A 27,466-nucleotide genomic window follows, 5' to 3' on the forward strand; every position below is an offset into this window, starting at 1 on the left:
AGGCTAAGTACAGTTCTACTGCCCTTTACTCATACGGTAAGAATAACAACATTTCATTACCACCCCCTTCCGTATTCAAGTGATTTGTAACCCAACCCCAGCCAAAATCTATCACTTGGGCAACACAGCTCTGTTTGCTGGATACCTAGGTAGAGTAGGTATGAATGTAAATACACTCTGGTCCTGAAGCCTTTCCCCCAGCCCCCAGCTCATCACTAGCTGTCAGGGAGAGCTCATTTAGACTTTGCTTACAAATCATAATTTGAAATTATTAAGTTGGCCAACATCGCCAAAATGAATGCACTGACATTGTCATAAAAAACAACAGCTGTATAAGGAAGCTAGTCTATGTTCATACTTTTCAAATCTATTATACTTTTTCAGATATATGTATTTTATCATACACTGTATATGCTTTTAAAGTGTGTATTAATGTTTCAATTCAAATGTCCAAACAATCACTAAATTGGCAACACTGCATGTAACTAGTTCACAAAACTGGGGGGAGGGGGCAGGGGTGTAGGGAAATCCCTGGCAGAGCCTCTGTCCTTGCCCAGCTCCAATGGCAGGGATGCCTGCAGCCCCAGGCCAGCTCTGCCATGGGCAGGGCCCAGAGCCTAGCAGCTGCTGGAAGCTCTAGAGGAAGCCTTGTTCTCCTGGCAGCCCCCGCTGGTGGAGATGTCTCTTTGGGCTGGGGAGGGGCTGGATTGAGGTGCTATGTGACAAGTGGACGGGAGCTGTTAGGGCTTCCCCTCGCCCTCCCTTGGTTCTTCTCACGCAGACAGAAAGCAGAAGGCCAGAGTCCAAAGTGCAGGCAATGTGATGTTTATTGGGGTTACCAAGCAAGCACATCCACAGCTGTGTACACCAGTAAGGCTTTTTCCTTTTGCCCCCTCCCATAGCAGGCTTAATTATACCTGTAGTGTGCACCCCTGGTCCCACCCCTTACAATTTATGGTCATGTTCTGTTTTGGAGAGTCGTGAGTCTGGGGGCTTCGGTACCACCTCTTTTGTACCCCACGGGAGGGGTAGGGAGTGAGGTGGTCCTCTGGCCAGGGTCACCATTTCTTTGGGTTTCAGTGTTTCTTACACCTTCCTCCCCCACCCCTCCTCCCGACTGGTTCTTTGACCTTGGCTTGGGAGAGGAGTGGGCTGCCTTCAACTGTATGCTCCTATATTAAACTCCCACCAACACTTTACTTCTAGTCCTTATCTTTACTCATTATGCTATAAACTCCATCTGGCTGTGGGCAGATGCAACACACAGTGGCTTTGTTCACATATGTTAGTAAGGATAGAAGAATAACAGTCAAACAGAACCCAAAATTCGATCTCAGGCACATATACAGGCCTGAATGCTATAGTGCCATCACTGACGGGTGTGTGTGGGGCCTGGCTTGGCATGACGCACGAAGCCCCTACTGCCCACCTCGCACCTCTGATTGCGGAGCACCTAGTGGGAAGGTCCTGTCCCTCTTGTGTGAACTTGTCTGGGGGTGGGCAGCTATGCCCACATATGCGCCCATGCTCCTATAGGGAACTGGGGGTGGGGCTTCTGCCTGCTGGGCAAATAGCTGAGTGGCTGGCCATGGAACTGGAGGCAGCTCAGCTTGACGCTGCTGCTCCTTTGTGGCCGCTGGGTACAGAGCTGCCCGCTGTCCTGAAATGGCAGCACTTGCAGGGCTGTGGGGAATGCTGGCTGCAGCAGGGCGAGTGGCTGGATGCAGGGGAGAGCTGGCAGGGCATTAACAGTTGGGGGCACAGTTAGCCTGCCGGAGTGTCCCGGATGCTGTTCTGGAGGCTGTCCTCACCCTCCCTCTGTCCAGTCTGGCACCCCTTCCTCTTGTGCCCATGATGCTGCAGCAGGCCCAATGCCACCAGCTGCTACAGTGGTGCTGGCTTGCCATACCAGCCTGCCTGGGCTCCCAGCCCCCAGTGGCATGGGGTGGGGGTTAGTGTCTGATGGCTGCCCGCTCCCCATCCTCAGGCTGGCTTGTGCTTTCTCTCCAGGGGAAATGTCAGTGGGCTTGTCCCGGCACCCGAGCCACGTGATCCCGGCCCACCAGGAGCATGGAAGGAAGAGGAGCCGCCCCCACACCCTAAAGTGGCAGGAGGACCAGAGCTGGCCCTGCTTTGTTCACCTTCCCAGCTCCTGAGCCCTAAGCCTGGCTGAAACGGCTCCTGGGCAGGGCTCAGCAAGAACTGCTGTGCCCCCACGGCGAACCCACCCTGGCACTGAACCCCTCTGCATGGAAGCTAGCCGTAAACTGTATTAGGCTTGGCCCCTGGGCTAGCACCAGCCCTGTCTGGTACCACACTGCCAGGGAGCCATACTCGTTTGATTAATCACTGCTAGGAAATGTATCCGGGGTAACTGGCAAAGCTGCTTTCCCAGTGACCTCACCGTCCCCTAGCATGGCCCATCATCCTGCTGCCACACTCCCTCTGTTGTGGAACCTCACAGCCATGCATGTGTTAGACCAGTACTCTGCCATTGCCTGTGCCAGGGAGATAGAGCAGGTGGCCTCCAGCCAGCTGCTGAGTCCATGCAAGCAGCAGACTGTGTAGGTGGCTGCTTGAGTGGCCTGGAGCATCTTGTGAGCTGGTTTCCTCCCACACAGCGTATTTGATGCAGCTGTAATTGTAGGGGTGGTAGGCTCCGTCCACCCTGCTCTGGGGAAAACAAGCCCTAGAGAGCAGCGCTTGTTTCTGCTGCTTGCCAATACAGGATGGCTTTGCCTGCAGGTCCTTCCTGCTGGAACCAGTGCATAGCAGAGACGTCAGGCTGCTTTTACCCTTCTCCGCTGGGACCTTCACCCATTCGTTTGGTGATAAGCAATTTCTGAGGCAACATGACCAAAGTGTCAAATCCCTGTAAGCCAGAGCTGAACCGTTGCTGCCCCCCAGGGGCACTGATGGGAGACACACCCAGCTTAGGCCTGCTTTGGGGGGGAACCATTTGTAAAGCAGCAGTGGAAAGGCCCCCAGTTTGGCCAACCTTGACTGGGGTGAGGCTCTGCTGTAGGATATGTATATAGTGACTGAGTGTAATCCAGGGGAGAGTAGTGGGGCCCTGGACTAAGGCAGGCCTCCCACGGGGCCAACGTGGCTCTAACTTTGGGGAGAAATGAAGTTTAAGAAATGCAGGGCTCCCTTGCGGGGCATCCCCAATAAACTTTTTTTGCCCATTGGCTACTGTAGTCTTTTGCCTCTAAGGACCTTAATGAATAGTGGCAGGTCAGCGCTGCTGCCTCCCCCCATCCCAGCTCCCTTTCCACTGGGACCCAGGCTGCCCCCAGCTTTGCCAGTGCAGGCTGCTGAGAGGCAGGCAACCTCCCCGGTGCTCTCACACATCCCCACACCTAGCCATTCCCATGGGGAGAGGGGGTGCACTACCCTCACTGTGACAAGGACATCAGTGGGAAGAGCTTGCCACCCTGCCCCATAGGCCTGTCTGGCTGAGTTTCCCCTGCAGTGACCTGCCCTCCCATGAGCCTGGCCTCCCTGCAGCACCTTAGTAAGGCCATGCTGTCAGGAAGAGAGGAGTGTGTGGCACGCACTTCACAGGGGCAGCCCCAGCCCTGATACTGGACACACCCACAGCCAGTTTTGGCTTAGTATGCGTCAGGGTCCAATCATCTCAAACCACACAAATGGCTGGCCTGGGTCCTCACTGCAGCCCCTCTTCCTTGGCATGCAGACACGGCCAGACACAGATGAGGTCCCACCAACCTCTGTAACAAACTTTATTAGTCATATTGCTTGGGCCAAAGCCTTAGCCTGGCTTTATGAGTTACATCAAATCAGCAAGGGAGCCTGGCACCTGTGGTGCCCTTCTTACCCCAAATCCAGCAGCAAGGAGCTGCCCTTGCCTCAGTGCTGACCCAGGGCATGTAAGAGCCCCAAGGTCCAAGAACCCCCTCACCACAGCCATTGTGTTCAGCAGTAAACAGCTGTGTGGGCTGTTAGCAGAAAGGGCTGGCTGAGGCTAACCTCACCCCCTACAGCATCACTAGCCCTGTGCCTCTGCTGCAGCTCCCGTGGGAGAGCGCAGCCGTGAGCTACAGCACAGGCACCAACAGCAGAACCAGCAGGGCTTCCTGGGGCTTTTGCACCTGCTGCTTCTGCAGGACAGGGACCAGTGGATGCCTTCAGCTCGATGCTGGGGATTCCACCATCCCTGCGCAGCATGCAAGGAACTGAAGCGCAGCCCCCAGCTGTGCAGTACGGTGTGACCCACTCACTGCATTCCTTTGCTGGGCTACGGCTCTGGGCCAGGACAAGGGGCTCAGCTGCTTCCCCCTCATGGTAGGCTGAGCTCTCCTGGGTGTGTGACCCAAGCACCAGGAGACCTGCCCCTCTTCACCCCCATGCCTCCAGGACCGGGGACTGTGAGGGGCTGGCAATGGGAGCCAGTGCCCAGCATGTCCTGGTCCAAGCCCTTTCCTTTAGCCGAGCCCCAATGCCTCGCCGCAGAGCTATGCTCACCGGGCAGGCAGGTAAGTGGCCACAGCACCCAGACTCTGGGCTTTCTGCCTTAAGGCAGCAGTCCCATACTGCTTGGCAGCATTGCCTCAGCTTGGCCCTCTGCTCCCTGCGTCTGACAGGTGCTCACGGGCGGTTACCAGGGAGCAAGCTGACTCTCGGGCTCTTGGCCTGGTCTGAGGCAGCCAGCATCTCTCGTACATGCTAGAGGAACCAGCCCTAACAATGGCAGGAGCCTCTGCTGTGCGTGTCATGCTAATATCTCCAGCCAGGCCCTGCAGCACAGAGAGCAATAATTAATCCATAGCCTGGAGCCAGTGCCTGCCCTTCCCAGCGCTGGAGCAGTGCTAGGCTGACCTGTCAGCGAGCCCTTAGTGCCAAGTCCTCCCCGCGCCGACAGGGGAAGAGGCAGCTGCCCCAGAAGGACTGGCTTGGCCCTGCCTCCTTTTCACCTCGAAGCAGAAGTTTCCCTCTTGGTCAGTGAGCACCCTGGTCACGCTGGTTTGACTGGGCTGGGCAGAAGCTGCTGCTGCTGCTTGTCCAGCTTGGTCTCCCACCCAGGCAGCCGGCTGCTCGTCTCTGGGCATCTGCAGCCCTTCCAGGGTCCAGCGGAGCATGCACAGCCGTGTTCATCTCACCATCACACAAAGCAACCCCTGCCCTTGGAGGCACTCCAGCAGGACTGGGAGCCAGTGCTCTCCATGTGACTGGTAAAGTGCAATTGCAGACAATGGCAATGCCCCCTCCCCACCCGCAAGCTAAGAGCTGAACCTAGCAGAGGCTTAGCCCAAAGGGCTTGTGACAATGCCACTCACTAAACATTCCTCAGGACAAATGATCCAGGGAGGCCGAGCTCAGCCACTAGTGCTCCCCCAGAAAGAAGGGCTGCAGAGCCAGTGAGCTCTGCGGAGCCCAGCCTGAGGCAATGGCAGAGGAGTGAGAGAAGGCTGCACTGGGACCCTGGGAAAGCTCTTAGCCAAGACAGAACCAGCCACTTCAGTGCAATGGGGCAGGAAACTGTCATCCCAACAGTGAGATCAGCTTCCAGGCCAAGAACCCCAGTGCATGTGAGAGCCCCCTGCACAGACAGAGCAGCCCTGGCAGCTGCTGGGTACACTAGCACTGCAGTTCTTCCCACAAAATACCCAGACTGCTGAGAGCTGGTGCAAGGGCCACGGACGCAGCAGGAGCCTTTCCCTTGCCCCCCACAGGCGCTGGAGCAGGCCGTCATCAGGAGAGAGAGCTCCCAGGCTCCATGTGACAGACATCTCAGCAGCTCAGGCTCTTCCTCTCAGATGGGTAGGGGCGCTAATTGCTGCATCACAGCAGCAGTTCCTATGCTGCACTGGCCCGGGGAGGGCAACACAGAGCCATTCTGCTGTGGCCTAAACCTGGGAAATTCCCACCTCTTGGCCCCACAGAAGTCAAGGCTCAGCGTTCTGGGGCCTAGGCCCACAGCTCAAGAGCTGAATGTTGGGGGAGGCAATGCCTGAGGCGGGCAGGACAGTGTGTGTGTGGGGCAGTGGTTGGGACTAACCCTCCAATGCAGTGAGTGAGTGAGTGTGTGTGTGTGTGTTATGCTGGTGGGGGGTTGGGACTAACCCTGGTCTCTGCTCAGGGGAGCCATGTGCACATTCCAGTCCCATTAGCTAAGTGCAGGGAGGTAGGAAGCCAGCCCAGGCCTGCGGAGCTCAGGTGCAGACACCCCCTGCACTCTGCCCTGAAGCAGGCCATTCTAGAGGGCCTTGGCATGGGGTGCAAAGGGAGAGTGACATGGCTCTGCCCCACCGCAGGCAACCGCCGGAGGAACTGGCCAAAGCTCTTGCAGGCAGAGGGGCTGGGGAAGAGCTTCCGACAGCTCCTTCCCTGCTGTGACTCCCCCATGGGGAGCCAGGCTGGCAGGCAGTAGACCAAGCCAGGGAACTCAGCAAAGCCAGAGGACCCGACAGAGGCAGGCTATGAAAGGGTCAAATCAAATCTCACCAACAGAATACAGAGGGAATAGCTCAGACACCCAACAGGGCTGGGCTCATCCCCTTCCACCCCTGCCAGGTTCAGCTAGAGCCAACCACCAGTTCTTCTTAGGCCTGTGGCCCAGTGCGTGCAGACAACATGGCATTCCTCGTGTGCTACGCGGCGAGACACACGATCAGATGGGCTTGTACAGCAGAGTGGTGACATACTTCTTCTTGTAACGGTGAGTGGCACTGAGCACCATCACGCCGTCCTGCAAGAGAACACAGCAGAGTGCTAGTGGTGTGGATCATAGATGCACCACGGCCCCAGGATACTTCACAGTGCTGGGACAGTTACACTGATGTAGTAAGGGGAAGGGAGGGAGAGACAGCTCCTAGCCAAGATCTGAGACGAGGAGAGTCACTGAGACAGAGAACAGGGAGCTGTTGCTAGCACCAGCAGTTGCAGAGACTGCTCTTGTGCTGGCTGGACTGCGGGAAGGCAGAGAGAAAGGTCAGTGCTAGAGGAGCAGAGGAATCAGAGCGGCACAGAAAGACAAGCAGAGACAAGTCCCCGGAGGTAAATTCCAAGCTAGATCCTGATGGCCATGCAAGTTGGTTGTGGATGACATGAGGGTCTGGTAGCAGTGCTCTGGGCGCAGCATCTGGCACTAGAGCTGTCCGAAGTTTTCCGACAAAAACTCCACGTCCTGGGAAAATGCCGATCAGCACAGCGAGTCTGGCTAAATCGGTTACCGATTTAACTAAACACAGGCAGGTCTCCCTACCTCCCACAGGGGGTGCAAAGGCAGAGCGCCAGGCTGCTCTGCCTCCCCCCAAGCTCCGGTGAGGGTGGGACAGACGAGACCCTCCCCTGAGAGCTGCCCAAAACGTTCTGTATTGGTTCACCCCAAATGGAGTCTCCGGAAATACCTTTTCTGACTGGCTCTGTTCAGCACATCCTGCACTTTGCGGTGGGGACTACAGGGTATCAATGGAAGTGACAGCGAAGCACAGCACCTGCAGGCTGCGATGAGCAGGGGCCAACAGGCAACTGGGACCAGTGGGACGGGCTGGGGAGTTCAGGAAGACAGTGGAGCCCATGTGAGTCTGAGCTGGGCAGGCAGGCAGGCAGAGTAGTGTTTGAAGCTGCTGCTCTTGCCCCAGAGAAGCGCTGTTCTCAGAGACATTAGTGAAAACATTCCCCAAGGCGAGCAGGGAGCAGTCAGGGCCTTCCAGCCCTTCCACCCACAGCGATGGCAGAGCCCCCGGCCCAGCTGCCTTGCCTCCTCCTATGGTGCAGCAACAGCAGCTAGGCCAGCCCACAGGGACAGACTTTGGGAAGCCAAAGCCACACGTAGCTCACCATCAATCCCAGAGGGAGCCTTGCAGCTTCCTGCTCGGTCTCAGTCACTCAGCTCTGGGCTGGCACCCTGCCTGTTTGCCAGTTTCTGTACTGCCATGGGGGGGGGGGGGGGGGGGGGGGGGGGGGGGGGACTAGAGTGTCTGCCCATTAAACACGCCCATTAAATTAGTCCGTAATTGAGATCACATTCCCTTTGGCTGGTGGGCAGATGCCAGCTACCCCAGAAGCGCCATAACTCAGGCTGCGATGAGATTTGTATGTAAGCGGGATTCAGACAGTTACACACTCTAAAAGTGGATTTTAATAGGAAGGACAGAGTAGAACAAGGTTAGAGGCCAATGTGGAATGAGGGAGCCAGGCTGGAACTGGACTAGGCAGTAGGCTAGGGAGCCCCAGTGCCTCTCCAGCCCCCATGGTCAGCCCCCACAGTCCTATACCCTGATCCACCTTGAACCACTAAAGTTTGCCAAGCCAACTGTTTCAGTGCCCCCTTGGCTCCCTCAACCAGCGGGCTTATTACAACAATCTGTAGCCCACTTAACCCCTTCTTTTTGTGCTCTGACTGCAGGGACATTAGCAGGCCACTCTACCTGGTATGGCCCCTTACAATATGTGCTACCTATGCTAAACAATCCGTTCCACCTTGCATTTAGCGGTGACGCTCAGAGTACCTTTCCCAGACCTGAAGAGGAGCTCTGGGGTATGTCTACACAGCAAAGACAAACCCGCGGCTGGCCCGTTGTAGCCGGCTCAGGCTGCGCATCCATTTCATTGCTGTGTAGACTTCCGGGCCACACATCACAACACCCCGTAGCAGAAAGGGAAGATCATAAAAGCAGTAGCCTCTCGTAGGCCCTCAGAGGTGAAGCAGGTACCTCACTGTGTGACCATCACTTACCTTAATGGAGAGTGCATAGAGGTGGTTGAGCATGACATGGTTGGGCTCCGGTAGAAGAGCTGGATCACACTGGAACAAGGAGAAGGGTCAGTCTACAGAGGCAAATGGGAACTGGGAGCGGCAGCCACAGACAGGCTCTCCATGCGGAAACAACTCGCAAATGCTACCCCCAGCCCATTTTAGGGTGTGCACGAATCAGTCATTTCAGTGGACATTAGACTTATACTCTGGATTTTAGCCATGTTCTATTGTCTAGAGCAAGGATGGAGCCCAGGCTTTGCATCAGAGAGAGCAAGGAGCCAACACAGAGCAGAGGTACAGCCTGCTTTGACCAGCACACAGTGAGGGCTGTCTGCTTGGATCGAGATGGAGTATTGCAGCAGTTCTCAAACTGTGGGTCAGGACCCCAAAGTGAGTCGCAACCTCATTTTAATGAGGTCACCAGGGCTGGCATTAGACTTGCTGGGGCCCACGGCCAAAGCCCAAGCCCCACCACCCTAGGTGGCAGGGCTCAGTTTACAGGCCCCCCCACCTGGGGCTGAAGCCCTTGGGCTTTGCCCCCGCCCGGGGCAGCGGGGCTCAGGCAGGCTCAGGCTTCAGTCCCCCCTCCTGGGGCTGTGTAGTAATTTTTCTTGTCAGAAGGTGGTTGCGGTGCAATGAAGTTTGAGAACCCCTGGAGTACTGCATGCTGAGATCCATGATGTCCTCAGGCCATACAGTTAGGAGGACTGCAGCAGGACATGTTGTAGAACTCTGTGGGGCACCCTCTTGCCCCCTTTGCTCTTAATGCAGAGCCTCTTAGCGCTCAGCCCAAACTCCCCTGCTTGCTCCACACCCAGCTATGTACCCACTCAGAGGGAGAGGCTACTACTCACAGAGATGTTGGTGTCCTTGTTGAGAATGACTTGGAGGAGGTGAGGAGGGAGGATGGGTGGAGATTTGAAGCGCTCCTCCGGTCGATACACATACATTTCCTGGCCATAGAGTCCTGGCGGGGAGCTAGACAGGTCTACAAAACACCAAGGAGATGTGAAGGGAAGTGTCAGAAGCTTCATCACTTGAGACGAGTTTAAGTAAGTCTGGACAAAGCTCTAGTGACATCCGCTAAGAACCCCACGAGTGGACTAGAGGGACCCAGCAGGGTCTTTCTAGCACTGGCTTCTTTAATTAACCCTGGATTGGCACTGGGCTGCAAGTCCAAGAGAGCAGATGTGTGCAACAGAATAGGTCAGTTCCATGGCCTTGGCAACACCTTCTGCAAGCAGTGGCTTCCAAAGGGGATACATCTAGGTGCCAGGACCATACTAAGGGGTTGTCACTTCCTGCACTGAAGGGGTTATTTGAGAGTCACACTGCACTGTCTTATTTCCCACTCTAGCACAAGCCTCTGTATATAACAGTGTTTTTCAAATCGTGGGTCGCAACCCACTAGTGGGTCACGGCATGTAAGGTGCTGGGTTGACTTGCTCTGGGTCAGCATCACCGACCAGGACATTAAAAGTCCCATAGGTGGTGCTGCCCAGCTGAGGCAGGCTAGTGGCTACCTTTTCCAACACCGCGCTGTGCCACGGAAGTGGTGAGCAGCGGGTCCGGCTTCTAGGTAGGGGGGCTACGGGGCTCTGCACACTGCCTGTGCCCTGAGCACCGGCTCAGCACTCCCATTGGATGGGGGTGCGGGGGAGGGGAGCTGCCTGTGGGTGAGAGTCGCACCTCCGCCTAGGAGCCAGACCTGCTGCTGGCTGCTTCCAGGGTGCAGCGCAGTCCACGGTGCCAGGACAGGCGGGAAGCCTGCCTTAGCACCCCCGTTGCGCCACTGACTGGGACCCGCCAGCGGCAAGTCCGCGCCTCAACACTGTGCCTCAATCCCCTGCCCCAGCCCTGAGCCCCCCCAAACCCAGAGCCCCTCCTACACCCCAACCACCTGCCCCAGCCCTGAGCCCCACCCAAACCCAGAACCCCTCCTGCACCCCAAATCCCTCATCCCCAGCCCAGAGCCCTGACCCCCTCCCACACCTCAACTCCCTGCCCCAGCCCTGAGCCCCCCCAAACCCAGAAGCCCTTCCTGCATCCCAAGCCCCTTATCTCTGGCCCCACCCCAGAGCCTGCACCCCCAGTCCAGAGCCCTGAGCCCCTCCCAAACCCCTCATCCCCAGCTCCGTTGGGTCGCGGGCATCAACAATTTTCTTCAGCTGAATCCCCAGGAAAAAAGTTTGAAAACCACTGCTGTATAAGATGCATCAGCAGCAGCAGAGGGGCTTCTCAAATGATCTACATGACTTGCTGCTACAGGACTCCCTGACGCATGACTGAACTACCAGTCAGCGATTCCAGGTCAACCTAGCACAGCTGGCATCTGGAGAGGTAACCTAGTGATCTTTGCTGCAACGTGAGCAGAAAGAAAATGGGAGGTTTTCTACACAGGTTACTACTAGAACAATCAACTCTGATACTAAACTAGCCAGTTGCTTGCACAATGGAAGATTCTGGTCCCAGCAGGCTATAAGATGTATAGATGTCAAATATGCCTTGAATATATATTAATAATAGGTTATTACAGACCTCTCTCTGCTTACCTAACTAGGAAGCAATCACCTTATTCTCCCTCGTCTCCACAGCGACCAGGATTACCACCATGCACCCCTATGCACATCCCAAACTGGAGCCTCCTCATGGAACAATAGAGCATGGGAATCAATACGCACATCACCACAGGGGCACAGCTCGTTGGGAGCGTCAATCAAACTAAAGGTTGAATTGCACAATTCCCAGGAAAGGAGAGTTCCTAGACAGGAAATTCTCATGATTTGCATGTGGTGAGAATTCCCATCTAATTGGAAATTAAGAACCGGAGATGAGTGTAGAACACAAATTGAAATCACCTAGGAAGCTTGTGACCAGAAAAGTAGATAGCAACTCACCAAGGTGTAACTTTGGAATATTAAAAGAAATCGCTTAAAGAAGGAGAAATTCCAGTTAACAGTCTGGGTTAGTACAGAAATGCACTATTTGAAATGAATCAAACAAAGAGCCTCCGATAAGAAAGAGATTGAAGATATTTGTTATACATAGACACCATCTACTGGATACCAACAGAGGCAGAGAAACCAAGAGCTGAAATTGGAGCACAAAGACTGGCCCGTATAGCTAAGTACTGGTGATGGACCTCCTTCAAAGTCATCCTAATTACCTTTTGTTCCCCCCAGGAAATCCCAATCTGTCAAAGAGGACATGAAATTGTATAAAAGAGCCTTGGGTCCTGATTCTGTCATCTCAGATCTGCTTCGGCTTCATCAGGGGAAGTTCCAGTCGCAAGACTGAGGTCCCAGTTATGCTGGTACGCCCTGAATATGAGATTTGGACATTGGACTATAACCTATGAACTATTTCTAAAAGAACTCTTTGCAACTACGAAGCTCACCATCTCTGCTATGAATCTGCACCTTAATGAATTGAACTCATGTCTGTATGTATGTTGATCTTTTAACCATACTCTCTCTCTCGTTTTTTAATAAATTTTAGTTTAGTTAATAAGAATTGGCTGTAGTGTGTATTTGGGTAAGATCTGGAATATTCAATAACCTAGGGGGTAATGTGTCCGATCCTTTGGGATTGGTAGAACCTTTTCTTTTATATGATGAAATAAGATTTACAGAAATTTTCATCATATTTGACGTGGGCACCTGGATGGAGACTTGAGGCTGGATCACTTTAAGGGAACTGTGTTGTTTGGACTTCTGAGTAACCGGTAAGGTAATAAAGAAGCTGTTTTATGCTAGCTTGGTAAATCTAAGTATTGGAATATCCGCCAGCTTTTGCGGGTTTGGCTGCCCCATTTTTTGCAGTTCACCCTAATTGAGTGATGATAGCTGGCCCCCACTAGGACCCTGGTCAGAGTACCCAAAGCTCTCTGTACCCTGTAGACAGTTTCCCCCACCCCGCTCTCCAGGGTTACAGGACAAAGCAGTTAACTAAACCTACAAAGAAGCTGCAGAATGCAGAAGTGCTACGGACACTCGGACAAGCAGCATGGAAAAGTCTCCCCCGATCCCAGGATTACAGACTAAGAAGTCATGATGTTGTATTTCAGGGACTGTATTTCTTTCTGGTCGTTAGCATAAATAACAGAGTTACCTTGATGGCGCCACACTCTTTTTAGTGAGACCTCAAGTAACTATATTTTGGCATTTAACTAACTAATGTTTTATGTATATTCTCCTTTGTCAACTCCACAAATTGGCCTAAGAGACTTAAAACAACTTTAAGCAATTGTTCTTGATATTTTAAACTAGTACCCCTCATACCAAACAATTCCAATAGCAGTGACCACAGTGTGCCCTAGGACTAGTGCACTCTTACTCCTTGGAGAAGTCCCAGAAGCATGATCATGTATTACAGGGACTAAAGAATTGATAACTGATGATTGTCAGTAAACGTAAGAAGAAATCTTGGTGATTTGTATTGTTCCTTGGTATAGCTGCAGGCCCTCACACTGGTTTATGTTAATTACATGACTGCATGTGTATTTTGTGTTCAGTACATGCCTAAATTATTGCTTGTATCTACAGTCGGTTGATAAACTATTGATTGTCCATTTATGTGGTTCTGGGTGAATTAGTAAACTGTCCAAGGTAAAAGTGGTAAAATTAGTAAACCAGTGCTCCCCGGACTCATTAAAAAGAGGTTATCCTAATTAAATTCCATTCCAACACTGGCTAGAACGCTTAAAATTGGCAAATCTAGTGTGTTAGATTTCAGTTTTAAAAAACTCTGGCACCTCAGCATCTTCACACAACTGACCCCCATTCACACTTACAAGGCTCAGATCAGACAACTAAATCACTCACACTTACAAGGCACTCAGACAGCAAGCTCTTCAGAGAGGGGACACTAGTGTGTGCATTGCACAGCATTGGGTCCTTGGGCAATGGTGCAATATAACAACAAACACTACTCCTCGCAGCTGTGTGTCAGGCACCCGCCCAGCTGTCAGCTGGAGTTCCAACTCAAGGGGCTCATTCCCTTCAGTGCAATCAGTGTCATAGGAGCTTTGAGCAAGTCTCGAAGGAGGAAAGGGGCACGTGTCACAGTCAATGTCAGCAAGCACTGAGAGCCATGAGAAATGTACCTCGACACGAAGTCTCTGAGCTCTCCAGAGAATCCACCTTTAATGCATCAAATACTTCGAAGTCAGACTTCTTAACGTGAATCAGATTGTTAATGGTGCCCATTTGGCTGGTGACCACAGGCTGAAATGAAAAGTGAAGACAGTGATCTACCTACATCCTCTTCCCACTGACACAATCACACTCACAGGGCTTGGCTACACTTGCAAGTTAGAGCGCATTAAAGCAGCCCCGGGCACCCTAACTCCTGAGGTGTCCACACTGGCAAGGCATGTAGAGCACCTGAACACTGCAGCTGGAGTGCTCCTGGTAATCCACCTCCACGAGACGCATAAAGCTTGCTGCGCCCCCGCTGAAATGCCCAGTTGTCAGTGTGGACGAGGTGTTGCATTACTGCGCTGTGACTGGCCTCCGGAAAGTCCCATAATCCCCTGAAGTCAAGTGGCCACTCTTCTCATTGTTTTGAAATCGGCTGCAGGCATGCGGATATCCCCTTTCAAAGCTCCGTTTCTGACAGCCTGCATGCTTATCTGCTCCAGGACAAAGCAAACCATTAAGTGGAATGCTGCTATTGTGAGTGAGTGTGTGTGTGTGTGGGGAGGGTCTGCTGCTGTCTGAATTTACAAGATAGCATGCTGACATGCTCTCTGCCCCCAAAACACACTGTCTCTCCCCCCACATATACACAACACACTCCCTGTCACACTCCACCCTCCCGCATTTGAAAAGCATGTTGCAGCCACTTGCACACTGGGATAGCTACCACAATGCACTGCTCTTTGTGGGATTGCAAGAGCTGCTAATGTGGCCACGCCATTGTGCTTGCAGTTGACAGTGTAAACACACAGCTGCGTTTTCCCTGCTGCGGTCTCCGAAGACTGGTTTAACTCCCAGCGCTCTACATCCGCAAGTGTAGCCAAGCCCACACTTTTCCCAGCCCTCTCTCCCCCACCTGCACATGGACAATCACACATCTCCATTTATCTATCCCCCTGCTACAGTAGCACATACATCACCCATCTGTGTGTCAAGCCAAGAGGCAGAGGTAGAGCAGATAAGCCACAAGAGCTGCCCAAGGCTCAAGAGACACTATGTTGAAGAATGCCCTGCTAGACTCCAGGATACAGAAGTTTCAGACTCTTATCTGAACACGGGCTCACAGGCATGCCTCATTAGCATTTTCTCACTGTTCACGCCCATTTGCTTTCCAATTACTCTCAATTTTTGGCAATCTATGCAACTCCACCCCCACACTGTGCTTTAATAATCCTCTTCTGTAGGCCCATCCTCCTACCAGCAGATAACTAGATTACTATGCTTGTCACATTGCCCCTTTATCAGCTGCAGGCATCACCTCTGAGCAGGAGATTAAGGGAACCAGATGCCCTAATCTGGCTGGTTATACGGAAACTGGCTTAAAGGAATTCTGGTCCCCAGCTGCCCCTTTTAACACTGTTGAGGGTCACCAGATGATGATCTAAGTAGGATTACATGGTCTGTTTGAGCACAGAGCTAGGCCCCACAAGGAATAAGTCAATGGAACTGGTATCTTATTTCCCATCCCTACCCCTCCTCACCCCACAATGCCCACCAATCCCTTCCTGCTCTCTGCACCTCCACCCAGGCAATGTTAAAGAAAATGCCTTAATTTTAATTTCAAACCTAGACTGCTGCATGAGGGAGTCAAGGCCATGGGGAGGAATCTGCTGTAAAGCTAGTCCTGGGAAGCAAGGGCCTGGGACATGGATGCAGAGAGGCTCAAAAAGCTATTCCATTAGCTACATGCACAGAAATGCTTATGGGGTGAAACAGCCTCAACATGTTACCAGAGTATAGAGAGGGGCAATCAGTGCCGCACCAGTCAAAGCAGGGTGAGGGCTGCTGGTGCTGTACAATCCTAGCCAAGGGAAGAAAACGTTACATGAGAAGCAGGGAGGAGAGGCTGAACCAGCCTAGGGCATGGGGTGCACACTGCATTTCCGCAGTGCTGAGGCAGCATACTGAGCCGAAGAAGAGCACTCACTGAGTCTCTGAGGAGAGAAAACAGCTGAGAGTTACCTCGGAAGGGTCATGAACCCACTGGCCATCCACAAAAAACTTGTATTGGTGCTCACCCTCGGGCAGGTCCAGAATAGCAACAAAGTCATTGTGGCTGAAAGGAGAGAGAGGAGAACAGGACACAGTGTCATTACAGAAATAGCACCGCAGAGGTTGCTCTTCCACAGGGTCACCGGACACACCAGTCCTAGATAGTTCGAGCCTGAGCCTAGTGCCTGAGCTCAGCTCACGCAGTACTGCTTTGGAGAGCACAGACAGAATTCAATTGGAGAGCACAGACAGAATGCAAAGACAGTGGCTCTCAACCTTTCCAGACTACTGTACCCCTTTCAGGAGTCTGATTTTCCTTGAGTACCCCCAAGTTTCACCTCACTTAAAAATGACTTGCTTACAAAAATCAGACATAAAAATACACAAGTGTCACATCACACTGTTACTGAAAAATTGCTTACATTCTCAGTTTTACAAAGAATTATAAAATAAATCAATTGGAATATAAATAAATATTGTACTTACATTTCTGTGTATAGTATATAGCAGTAGAAACAAGTCATTGTCCGTATGAAATTTTAGTTTGCACTGACTTCACTATAGTGCTTTTTATGTAGCCTGTTGTGAAACTAGACAAATATCTACATGAGTTGATGTACCCCCTGGAAGACCTCTGCATACCCTCAGGGGTACGTGTACCCCTGGTTGAGAACCACTGTGCTAAGAGACACTCCGCATCGAGAGACATCTCAACACATCACAGACCAGTCCTACCCCACTCTCTCTCTCTCTCTCTCACACACACACGTCCCATGCTATCCCTGTACATTCACAAACAACCTGAACCAACACCGCACACTGGACTGCCACAAGCAGTCCCATAATTCCACTGGCAGATATGCTTGGAAGGATCCATATTTAAGGATCTGTAGTTCCATGTTGACACCAAAATCACCTGCCCAGATTAGTATAGAACTGGGAAAGGTAGCTTATTTTTGTTACCAAGACTAAGCCCTTGAATTAACTGAACTGATTTATTACTTCTTGAAGATAGCAACGTCTCAAGAGTTCAGTTTTTGACACTGTAGACATTATTACCAACTTTATTTCACTTGCTGTAATTTTGTTGTTTTTCAAAGCTATTTTGGCTAATAAAACCATAATAATTCGCCAGTCCGTATTTCAACTAAGGAACACAGACCCAAAGAACAGTGAGAAATCTAGTAGAGGGAACTGGTTAAATAAATTATTTAACCAATGTGTTTTATATCACCCCTCTTTCTCAAGTTATTGTGACTTGCATATGCAAAGGCTTCCCAGAGAGAGGAAATACCTTTTGATGAGTGGGATCTTGGCACTCCAGTTGTTGAAGGACCCAGAGATGAAGACCTCCTTGCCTCCATCAGCCCAGCGTATGACAGTGGGACGAGCCTGCTGTGAAGGCTTTACTGACTCTTCCAGATCATGCTGCCATGACATAAACTCCTTCTCCCCAGCAAGCTGCATGAAGAAAACAAGAGCCATCCTACAGCCTAGCCAAGGTGCAGATACAGCAGGGATCAGGGCTGGCTCTCCAATCACACTGTTCTTCCATAGCCCTTCAGCACACATCAGAGCAGGAGCAGCACAGATTTTCCAGCTCCACAATGCACCACAGATTACCCAATTGTTGTCCACCCACTGCCCCCCCCCGGCATCTACTCCAGTGCTTTGACTTCCTCTCCGCTTCGCTCCTCCTCTCCATTGCCCTCACCAACAATCTCTGTGTCCAAGTCACAAGACCCCTTTGCCACATCATGGAGCTAGGCAATTACACGGCTCTCCTTGCTGTAGTATCCAAATGCCTCTATTCTCACCTTCCTTGATCTATGCACTACCTTCAATATGAGGATGACTCCCTTCTCCCCTAGACTCTGGAGTCTAAGATGCAGAACTGTAGCTGGCATTACATTATTATTGCTCCACTTCAGACAATGGAGCTAAGAAAATTTACGCCAGCTGAGGATGTGCCCGAGTCATTTCCTAGTTTCTCTGTCCAAGCCAAATGACAGCCTTTGTGTTGTGTCCTCTTCTCACTCCATTCTCTGGACTTTCTTCTAAATGGGCCCCTTTTCCTGATACCCTTTGACTAGGGGTGTTCTGTACACACACTATCACCCCTAGGCACTGACTGTAGTGGGGTGTATTGTACACACAGTAGGGTAATTAGGCACTTCCAAAACAAAAAACAAAACAAAAAAAAAAACCCCACAAATGTCTGACTCAGATCTGCTAGAAAATGAGCTCAGCAAAGCTGCCAATATGGTGACCTGCATCATTGGTTATGATCCTGTAAGGATGGGGAATGGGACAGAGAGGCCAGCCCATACCTTGGAGTCAAGGGTGCTGAAAACATTGGGGTCATCAGTGCTGCCCACCATGATCTTGTGGGGATGATCCTTCGTGGAATGGGTGCTACTGGCTCCATCGGAGCGGTGAGATTTGGAGCCATGGCGTTCCCCAGACAATCGATCACTGGTGGTGTTTCCCATGGTAGCCCTGCACCTGACTGAAGGAGAGGGAAGAAAACAATGCCCCAGTGCCCACTACACACCCACAGGTGAGAAGGGAGATCTCTTGGTTTTCCAACCCCCCCATGTCAGCATAGATTGATTTCAATCCATCATTTAAGTTTTTCAAGCAACAAGACACCTCTGCCTAATGAATGCATGACGGTTAGTGGAATTTCCAGCCAGCATGCTAGAATAGTTTTGCATTAATTGAAAATAATTATGTACCACACCCAACAGAGATGTATTTTTAGAGCATCTTTCACCCTGAAGGATTCCAAAGGGCTTTGCAGAGCACGCAAGAAACCCTACACCCAGCAAGAAAACACAGCCACTCAGAGTGAAGGTGGCAGCCGTTTGACAGCCCCTAGCAACACTTCTCATTATAAACTGTTGTGCAGGGAAGAAGAATCCTGTGCCTAATTGAAATGACAGGGAGACTTTAAGGAGACAGAATGGAATTACCCAAGATGGAATTTGGCCAGGGCACTGGAGCTAACTATGAGAAGCTTTACTATAAAAGGATGGGGATGCTGCTACAGAATGGGCATTTACTAATCATTTACCAGTCACACCAAGGTCAGTTTCAGGACAGGAGCTGAACCACAGCAAAAGTCTGTTTGCTGTGGTCATAAATGTAGCTGAAGCACTGAATGGTCAGAAGTCTCTAGCTAGCCATCTAGATACAATTTGTTAAAGTGGGAAACCTGATTCTGGCTGCAACAGCCTCTTCTGCAGGTGGATATTGGCCTGTGTTATTCACTGAGGTAAATTAATTCAAATGTGAGACCCCTACTTAGAAGAAATAAAATAGAAAGGACTGGCTATATTGTTCCAAGCAATGGACCAAAAAAAAAAAAATAAAAAAATAAAGACAGAACACATTGTGACGCTCTGTACCTCAGGGAATACCCTGCACCCCCATGTCCATCTTTATAATATGATTGTGTGGTATCCAGTGCAAAGTTTGTCATGTCGGGTGTCTTTGGAAGGCTCATAATGCACTGAGCATTGTTGTTCTAGTAATGTTATAGGTTGTAATTTCATGTATGTAGTTATGAGGCTGAAAATGTGTTTTCATGGCTTAAAACAAGCCCAGGCAAAAACTCTCCAGGAGCAGAGGGGCAGTTCACACCTCATCAAGACAAACCCAGCCCAGCCTCACAGGAACAAAGGACACTGGCCTGGGCAGCAACAAAGGATCTGTTGGACTCTCAAGTGAGTCACCCTCCTTCCCTTGGTCAGTTTGGAACTAACATGAGGTAATGCTCACCTGACCCTGAAAGGGAGGGGGGGGGGCGCAAAGTCAAGAGGAAAGAAAGAACATGATAAAACGAAGAGACGCTTGCCATGCTCTTTCTCTTCCACCTCCATCTACAGACACTACCACCAAGCAACTGAAACGCTTACCAAAGGGGAGAGCCTGGCTGGAGGGCAACCAGCCAGCCTGTTAAGATCAGCTAAGAATGTGTTTTGCTTTTATTTCATTTGACCAAATCTGACTTCTTGTGCTTTGACTTATAATCACTTAAAATCTATCTTTTGTAGTTATGATAAATTTAGAGGGGGCGGGGGGGGTAAGCTCCCTTTTATGGACACCCAGCCAGCCAGCTATAAAATCCTTCTTACCCTGTTTCCCCGAAAATAAGACATCCCCCGAAAATAAGACCTACTTCCAGTTTTGCCTCTCGCTGTAATATAAGGCATCCCCCCGAAAATAAGACCTCCCCGATAATAAGGCCACCCCGGAATATAAGGCCCCGAAGCTCCAGGAAAAATAAGACCTCCCCTGAAAATAAGACCTAGCGCATCTTTGGGAGCAAAAATTAATATAAGACACTGTCTTATTTTCGGGGAAACAGGGTAGTAGCTGTTCTCTACTTGCTTTATCTGTAAAAGGTTAAAAGTCTCACTGCTATGTATAGGTAAAAGGAAGTGAGTGGGCACCTGACCAAAAGAGCCAATGGGAAGGCTAAAACTTTTTTAAAATTGAGAAAAAGCTTCCCCTTTGTCTGTCTGCGGTTGTTCTCCTGGGGAGAAGGGGACAGGGCAGCAGTTATGTTGTAAGAAGCTTGTGCCAGGTATGAAAACCCACCAGTATCATACCTAGAAACTACTCATCTGAAATCCCAGATATGTAAGTAGATCAGGAAAGGTCTAGGAAGACGTCATTAGGTTTCTCTCTTATTTCTTTATGGCTTGTGGATTCCTCTGTGCTAACCCCAGGTGCTTTTGTTTTGCTTGTAATGTTTAAGCTGGACCTCAAGAAAGCTATTCTTGGTGCTTAATTCTTGTATTTGCTCTTTTTTAAAATCTAGCAATAGTCTGAGTTCTCAGATTTTTTTTTTAAATAAAATTTACCTTTTTTAAGAACAGGATTGGATTTTTGTGTCCTAAGAGGTTTGTGCACATGTTGTTTAATTAGCTGGTGGCAACAGCTGATTTCCTTTCTTTGTCAGCTCTTCCCAGGGGGTGGGGAAGGGCTTGAGGGTACCCCACAGGAAGTAATTCCCAAGTGTGCCTTCCTGGGCTTTGAAAGGGGTTCTGCACTTGGGTGATGGCAGCATTTACCAATCCAAGGTCAGAGAAAAGCTGTAACCTTGGGAGTTTAATACAAGCCTGGAGTGGCCAGTATTAATTTTTAGAATCCTTGTGGGCCCCCACCTTCTGCACTCAAAGTGCCAGAGTGGGGAATCAGCCTTGACAGTAGTTAATAAATTTGTTTGTTTATTCTACCTGAAGCATCAGGAGGTAGCCGTGTTAGTCATAGGATGACTATGAGCCGGCAATGTGACGTGGCTGTTAAAAAAGCTAATGCGATCTTGGGATGCATTAGGCGAGGTATTTCTAGTAGGGACAAGGAGGTGCTGCTTCCGTTATACAAGGCGCTGGTGAGACCTCATTTGGAGTACTGCATGCAGTTCTGGTCTCCCATGTTTAAAAAGGATGAACTCAAACTGGAACGGGTACAGAGAAGGGCCACTAGGTTGATCCGAGGAATGGAAAACCTTTCCTATGAAAGGAGACTCGAGGAGCTCGGTTTGTTTAGCCTAACCAAAAGAAGGCTGAGGGGGGATATGATTGCTCTCTTTAAATATATCAAAGGGATAAATACCAGGGAGGGAGAGGAATTATTTCAGCTCAGTACTAATGTGGACACGAGAACGAATGGATATAAACTGGCCGTGGGGAAGTTTAGGCTTGAAATTAGACGAAGGTTTCTGACCGTCAGAGGGGTGAAATTTTGGAACAGCCTTCCGAGGGAAACGGTGGCGTCGAAAGACCTCTCTGGCTTCAAGATTAGGCTAGATAAGTTTATGGAGGGAATGGTTTGATGGGATAACGTGATTTTAGTCAATTAGGCAATAACGTGCCATCGCTGGTAAAATGTGGGTCCGGCTGGAGAATCTTGCCTGTATGCTCGGGGTTCTACTGATCGCCATATTTGGGGTCGGGAAGGAATTTTCCTCCAGGGTAGATTGGCAGAGGCCCTGGAGGTTTTTTGCCTTCCTCCGCAGCATAGGGCAGGGGTCGCAAGCTGGAGGATTCTCTGCGACTTGAAGTCTTTAAATCACGATCTGGAGACTTCAACAGCTGAGATAAGGGAAATAGGGTGGGTCAGCTTTTGTGGCCTGCATCATGCGGGAGGTCAGACTAGATGACCATAATGGTCCCTTCTGACCTTAAAGTCTATGAGTCTATGAGTCTGTATCTACAAAAACAAGGAGTCTGGTGGCACCTTAAAGACTAACAGATTTATTTGGGCATAAGCTTTCGTGGGTAAAAACCTCACTTCTTCAGATGCAGAATTGAGGTTTCTACCTGAAGCAGTGCATTTGGGTTGAAGCATGTCAGAAACACCCCTTGGGATAACAAGCCTTTGTTAAACTGACCAACTCATATAAGCTTGCAGCATTCAGTAGGCATAACTGGATACTGCAAGACAGAGGTTCCTAGGGTTGTGTCTGGAACTGGAGATTTTGGCTAGTGTCATTCGGTTGCACAATCCAAGCAGCGGTTGGCCAAAAATGCTCACTCACATAACTGGGAGCAGCTTACATGCTAGAGGCTGTGCATGAACAGCCTGGGAGTGGGGGTTCTCACAGCAGAGCAGGGCAAGGCTGGCTCCCAGAGTCGAGGATTGGAGTGACTTAGCAGATCACCGGTCCAGATAACACCACAGGAATGTCTCATACATCTTCTTGTAAGAAGCACAGCAGGCTCAGCAAGTTGCACAGATCTCTTCCGTTCTCTCACATTTATCACACAGATTCCCAACAGCTATTTACTACAGAATTTTTGTTTTACCTAGTTAATTTTACAGTGCCATTCACATGCCTTGAATTCTACTATGCTGACAATCACAGACCTGCAGAGCAAGTCATGGGGACAGCAAGCAAGGAATATTATTATTGGTGTTACTGTAGTGAATAGCTGCTTTCCCCCCAAAATTAAAATCTTCACTATTTGGAGAGAGCTTTGCATAAAAGACAAAGTTACACATTGACACTGGAGTTTGAAGAGAGGCTACATTTAAGTTGTTAGGGAAAACTATCTTTAAAAAAAAAAAATCTTTAAATTTCTTTACAAAGCAAAAAACTCCCAGACAATTTACTATGTAGTGTTATAGAAAATGACAAGTTACAGACAAACACTGATACTATTATTATCATCTTTAAGAGACTTAGCCGAGTCACCGTACAGAGCAAGTAAATTATGTTACCTACATAACTGGTAAACAACAATTACATGACTTGATGTAACAAACAATAACCTATAAACAAGCAGCAGTGAGAGAATAAAGACCTGTAGTCAAACACAGGTCAAGACAATTCAGGGACAAGCAGCTGTAATAGGATATTGTACACAGAAACAATATGCACTGGCCATGTTCCAACATCCTAGGAGCATGCCACTTGGACATTAACTCTCACTTTGATATTACAAAGCTTTTAAAGGGGGGAACAAACCAAAAAGCCAATCAATTAATTGCAATTTAGGGAGAAATTCTAGTCTCTCCAGGATTAAGACTGAAGCAAGACTTCCACCAAACTAGATTTTGATAGTAACTTTGCCAAATCTATCTAATCTACTGGAAATTTCACATGAATTAATGTATAGGAAGGCAGAATTTTTCACGAGATACAGGGTCCAAGATGGAAATGTTTTGGAGTTATGCGGAGTCAAAAAAAAATAAAACCGTTCAGATTAGTAAAGCCACATTTGTTCTAATAGTCTGTCCAACCCTTCTTTGTTATTAATAGTCTCTACAACAACTGCCTCCAGCCTGTTTTGGTGAGGACTATTTAGTTCTCAAGTGCTGTTTTCAGGTATTTACAGTATAAGGATATTTCTTGGTGTTCTGAACACATACCAACTTCGGGGATCTAGGAAGCATACGTAGCCCTGACTTGCATGTTATAAAGCTCACACAGAGGACAAGCCTGTGCAGAGTTCCTTACTATGTCCTGATTCTATTTCCACCTCTTCCCCTGACTAGTCCTAATACTATTTACCCTTATGTACCACTTTATAAGCACTATTTATTTAGGACTCACAATAGTGCCCAGAAGTAGATAAATGAATCTTTTATAGAGCACCAGTTGCTGTGTTAAATATAAAGGTTCACTACCATGACCCACAATTACCAGACAGGGATGACTCAGAAAGCTTAAGGCCAATATTTCCAGACATATCAACTGTGGTCTTGTCTACACTAGAAAGGGTTTGCTAGTATTACTATACAGATACAGTTATACTGGCCAGCCCTCCTAGGGCAGTTTATCCTAGCAAGAGTTCTTTTGTTGCTATAGCTTATAGTGATTCCTCAAATGAAACATGCTATACTTTCAAAAGGACTTTTTGGCCTCTATAACTGCATCTAGTCAAGGCTTTTGCCAGCATAACTATATCAGCAAAACAAACCAAAACCACCACACCCCTGACTGACACAGCTATGCCAACAAAACTTTGAAGGCCTAAGTTTGGGTTCCTAATTTGAAACATGGCTGCATTCTCAGATACTGAGCACCTGCAGCTCCCAGAGGCATCTGTGCAAGTGCAGCACTTCTGATAGTCGGGCTCAAGGTATCTCAGTTTGAGCACCCAAAAGTAGCAGGAGGTGGTTGCAGCACTGTCCTGCCCCATGCACACATTTGCCTGCCCTTTACCCTCTATAGATGGAGGAGCTTCCTTCCATTTACCTGCTTATACGACCCCCATCACACTAGTATCTAAGCAGCACAAGCACTCAGGAGACCTGGGTTCAAGTTGCAGTTCTGCCAAAGGCCTGCTGGGTGACCTTGAGCAAGTCGCTTCCCCACTCTTTGCCTCAGTTTCCCCATCTGTAAAAGCTACTGACCACTTTTGTAAAGTGCTTTGAGGTGAAGAATGCTACATAAAGGCTAAGGATTGTTATTAATGAGCTTATCCCCCTGTGAGGTGAGGAAAGGTAATTGCAGGTGGGGCATGGAGGACCAGAGAGACTGAAGGACGCCCGAGATCATACACCCAGTCTGTAGTAGAGCAGGGAATTGATTTTTATCATATCCCAGGTCAGCGCTTCATCAACCAAGCCAACCTCCCTCCTCCAGGCCTGGCCACCAGGGAGGTGAGGGGCGTCTCCCCCACCTGCGCCTAAGGAACTAACCCGCACCTGTCTGCAATGTGACACCCCGGGGGCCTGTTCCCACCCCACCAACATGGGGAGGGCAGGCGGGGCGGGGGGGCTCTTCCACCTACCCCCGGGCACAGCAGCTTCACAGCCGCCCGCTAACGCCAACGGGGCGCCGGCCCGGCCCCAGGCTCCGCGGCCGCCGCAGACACCCCCAGGGGCCCAGTACCTGGTCTCAGCTCGGCCTCCGCCCCGCTCTCCGCCTCTCTCCTCTAAAATGGCGAGATGCCCCCGAGCCGGCGACGGCCGGCAGCCACTCTATGGCCGCGCTGGGAGACGCTCTGTCCGACTCCGCCAGCTCCTCTATGGCCGGGGAGGAAGCGCGGCTCGGCTCTAAGCCGATAACCTTGGACCCCCGCCCGCGCCGCTTCCTGGAACGGACGCTCTATCTGCGCGGGCGGGGCATCTCTATGGCTCTATGAGGACGGGGAGAGCAGGGCGTGACGGTGCACCCCCGCCCCCCTCCGGGGCGGTCTGGGCTATAGCCCTAGGGCGGCGCTGGAGGGGAAAGACTTTCGTGGGCCGCCCCTCGGGGCAGCCGCCATCTTCTTTGCGGCTTCAGTCACATTGCAAACCCTGGCAGATGGCAGCCATCTTTACTAGGGCGGGGGCGGCCGCCGTGTACCTCGGAGACGCTCGCGGGAAAGCGCGGCCATCTTAACCGAGGGCAACTTGGCTTCACCCCTATTGAAAATAATGGGTGAGGTGACTAACGGGCAAGGGCGGCCATTGCGGTTAAGGGAAGAGTTTGGCATTCAGGTCAGGGCTCTGTGGGCCAGGTGTGAGGGCGCAGACCCCCTGTCCGCACCCCCACTGACCTGCTCCCTCAGGGCTACCCTGGAATCACCAGCCCGGCTCTCAGGACAGCCGGGGGACGGTGTTTCTCTGGCCAATTGGTGCTAGCCATTGCCTTGGGGACGCTCTCTGGCCTGTGCCGTACAGGTCCGACTAGATGGTGGCCGTCATCCCTTTGGGCCCTAGACGCTGTGCGCTGCTACAGTTCACAGTCCCCAGCACCACTGAGCACTTCAGGGCATCGTCCCCACAGCTGAGCCTTCCTCTCTCTTCAACCCCCGGCCCCCACTGGGAAGAGCGTGAGAAAATAGGTTTGGTAGTGTTGACGTCACCAGGCATCACCATCACCCCAGGTGACTCAGGAGGGTGGAAAATCACAAGTGTCAATGAAGCCTTCCTGCACTAGGCCTGAACCAAACTCCTTCCATGTTTAAACTCTAATCGACCTCAAAAGCCAGGTGCAAGTGAAATGTGTAAGCAGCTTGATATCAGTGGTAAACCCCCCTTTGCAGTATAATGAGGCCTGCATACTTCTGGCCGAAGGAAATCAAAGGAACGGGACAAGATAGTAGTTCAAGAAGTGTTACTAACGAGCTGAACTTATAGCTGCCAACATAAACTAACTGCTTAAATGTAATTGCTATTTGCTTAGTAATTGTTACCAGGGACGGGAGGGGTGAAGAGAGAGGAATGGAGGGGAGGGAAGGGAGGGGTAGCAGGGGAAGGGGTGGGTGAGGCTTGACTGTAAAGGTATAAAGGAAAAAAAACTGTTTCTGTTAGTGTGCTTGATTTGAGACGTGCCAGTCTCCTTGCACCGCTTTGAGATCTCAAATAAACTTTGTTTGCTTCTCCACCTGGTGTGTTTATTGGCGCGAAGCACACCGGGCCACGAACCTAACAGTTGCCTTGCCTCGGGCACTCTGTGCTGGCAACAGTAGTGTGCCCTGTAGGTCAACAGTGTCGCCCTCTGCCACCCCCGGCAGGGAGCCATGTATTCTAACACGGGGGAAACCTGCCTGAGAACAGCACCCCATCAGCTCCAGGTCCTCAGACTCACACTCCGAGGCAGCCAGCCGCCCAAAGAGGAGCTCTGTTTTGAGCTGTGAACACTTTGATGTGCACTTGGAAATCAACCATAATCTGTGGTCTGTGAGAAGTTCCACTAAATGGACCCTTCTGGAAAAGGTGAAGTATGAGTGATCTTCAAGTGCAATCCCCAAGAAAAGTTCATGGCAGTAACCAATTCTGGAGGAAGAAGTGTGTGGCAAGGTTTGCATATAAGACTTATGGTCTCAACCTCCAGGACAGTCACAGATGGAAGAGAGCTCCTGGCCACTGCTGCTATGTGTGTATCCAGATGGAGCTGAGGACCCAGTAAGACCCTCAAAGTGTGAACCTGTGTAGCAATATAGGGAAAGTCACTCACTCTGGCATCTCCTCCTGTTGTTTCCCCATGGCCTACCCACATTAAACTCTTGGATCTGGATCAAGCCTCTGCCAGCCAGATAGTGCTTACCACAGATGGGCACTGACATAGGCGCCGACTCCGTGGGTGCTCCTGGGCTGGAGCACC

General features: G+C 50.5%; 2 protein-coding genes across 4 annotated transcripts in view; one reads left to right on the forward strand and one right to left on the reverse strand.

Moving 5' to 3' along the window:
• Window positions 1-2,156, forward strand: part of LOC112107391 (myomegalin-like) — a 146,602-nt gene extending 144,446 nt beyond the window's left edge. Inside the window, exon 41 of the mRNA XM_024201076.2 lies at window positions 2,011-2,156. Coding sequence (XP_024056844.1) covers window positions 2,011-2,156 — 146 coding nt within the window. The remainder of the gene's footprint in view (window positions 1-2,010) is intronic.
• A 3,915-nt stretch (window positions 2,157-6,071) lies between these two features.
• Window positions 6,072-25,258, reverse strand: LOC112107389 (5'-AMP-activated protein kinase subunit beta-2). 3 transcript variants are annotated; one of them, XM_024201071.2, is made up of 8 exons: window positions 25,167-25,258; window positions 18,246-18,424; window positions 17,210-17,376; window positions 15,886-15,979; window positions 13,830-13,950; window positions 9,580-9,713; window positions 8,705-8,773; window positions 6,072-6,712 (listed from the first exon to the last, which is right to left on the reverse strand). In XM_024201071.2, exons 2-8 carry the CDS (start codon window positions 18,405-18,407, stop codon window positions 6,635-6,637), a joined length of 825 nt encoding a protein of 274 aa, XP_024056839.1. In that variant the 5' UTR covers window positions 18,408-18,424; window positions 25,167-25,258; the 3' UTR covers window positions 6,072-6,634. The 3 variants fall into 3 exon arrangements, with proteins under 3 accessions (XP_024056839.1, XP_024056836.1, XP_029768219.1); XM_024201068.2 differs by lacking the exon at window positions 6,072-6,712 and adding an exon at window positions 6,719-7,513; XM_029912359.1 differs by lacking the exons at window positions 6,072-6,712; window positions 25,167-25,258 and adding exons at window positions 6,719-7,513; window positions 25,081-25,101.
• Window positions 25,259-27,466: the final 2,208 nt, after the last annotated feature.

The sequence above is a fragment of the Terrapene carolina genome, unplaced genomic scaffold, assembly GCF_002925995.2.
Source record: "Terrapene carolina triunguis isolate 2854851 unplaced genomic scaffold, T_m_triunguis-2.0 Scaffold210, whole genome shotgun sequence".
In the NCBI taxonomy this organism is placed as follows: domain Eukaryota; kingdom Metazoa; phylum Chordata; order Testudines; family Emydidae; genus Terrapene; species Terrapene triunguis.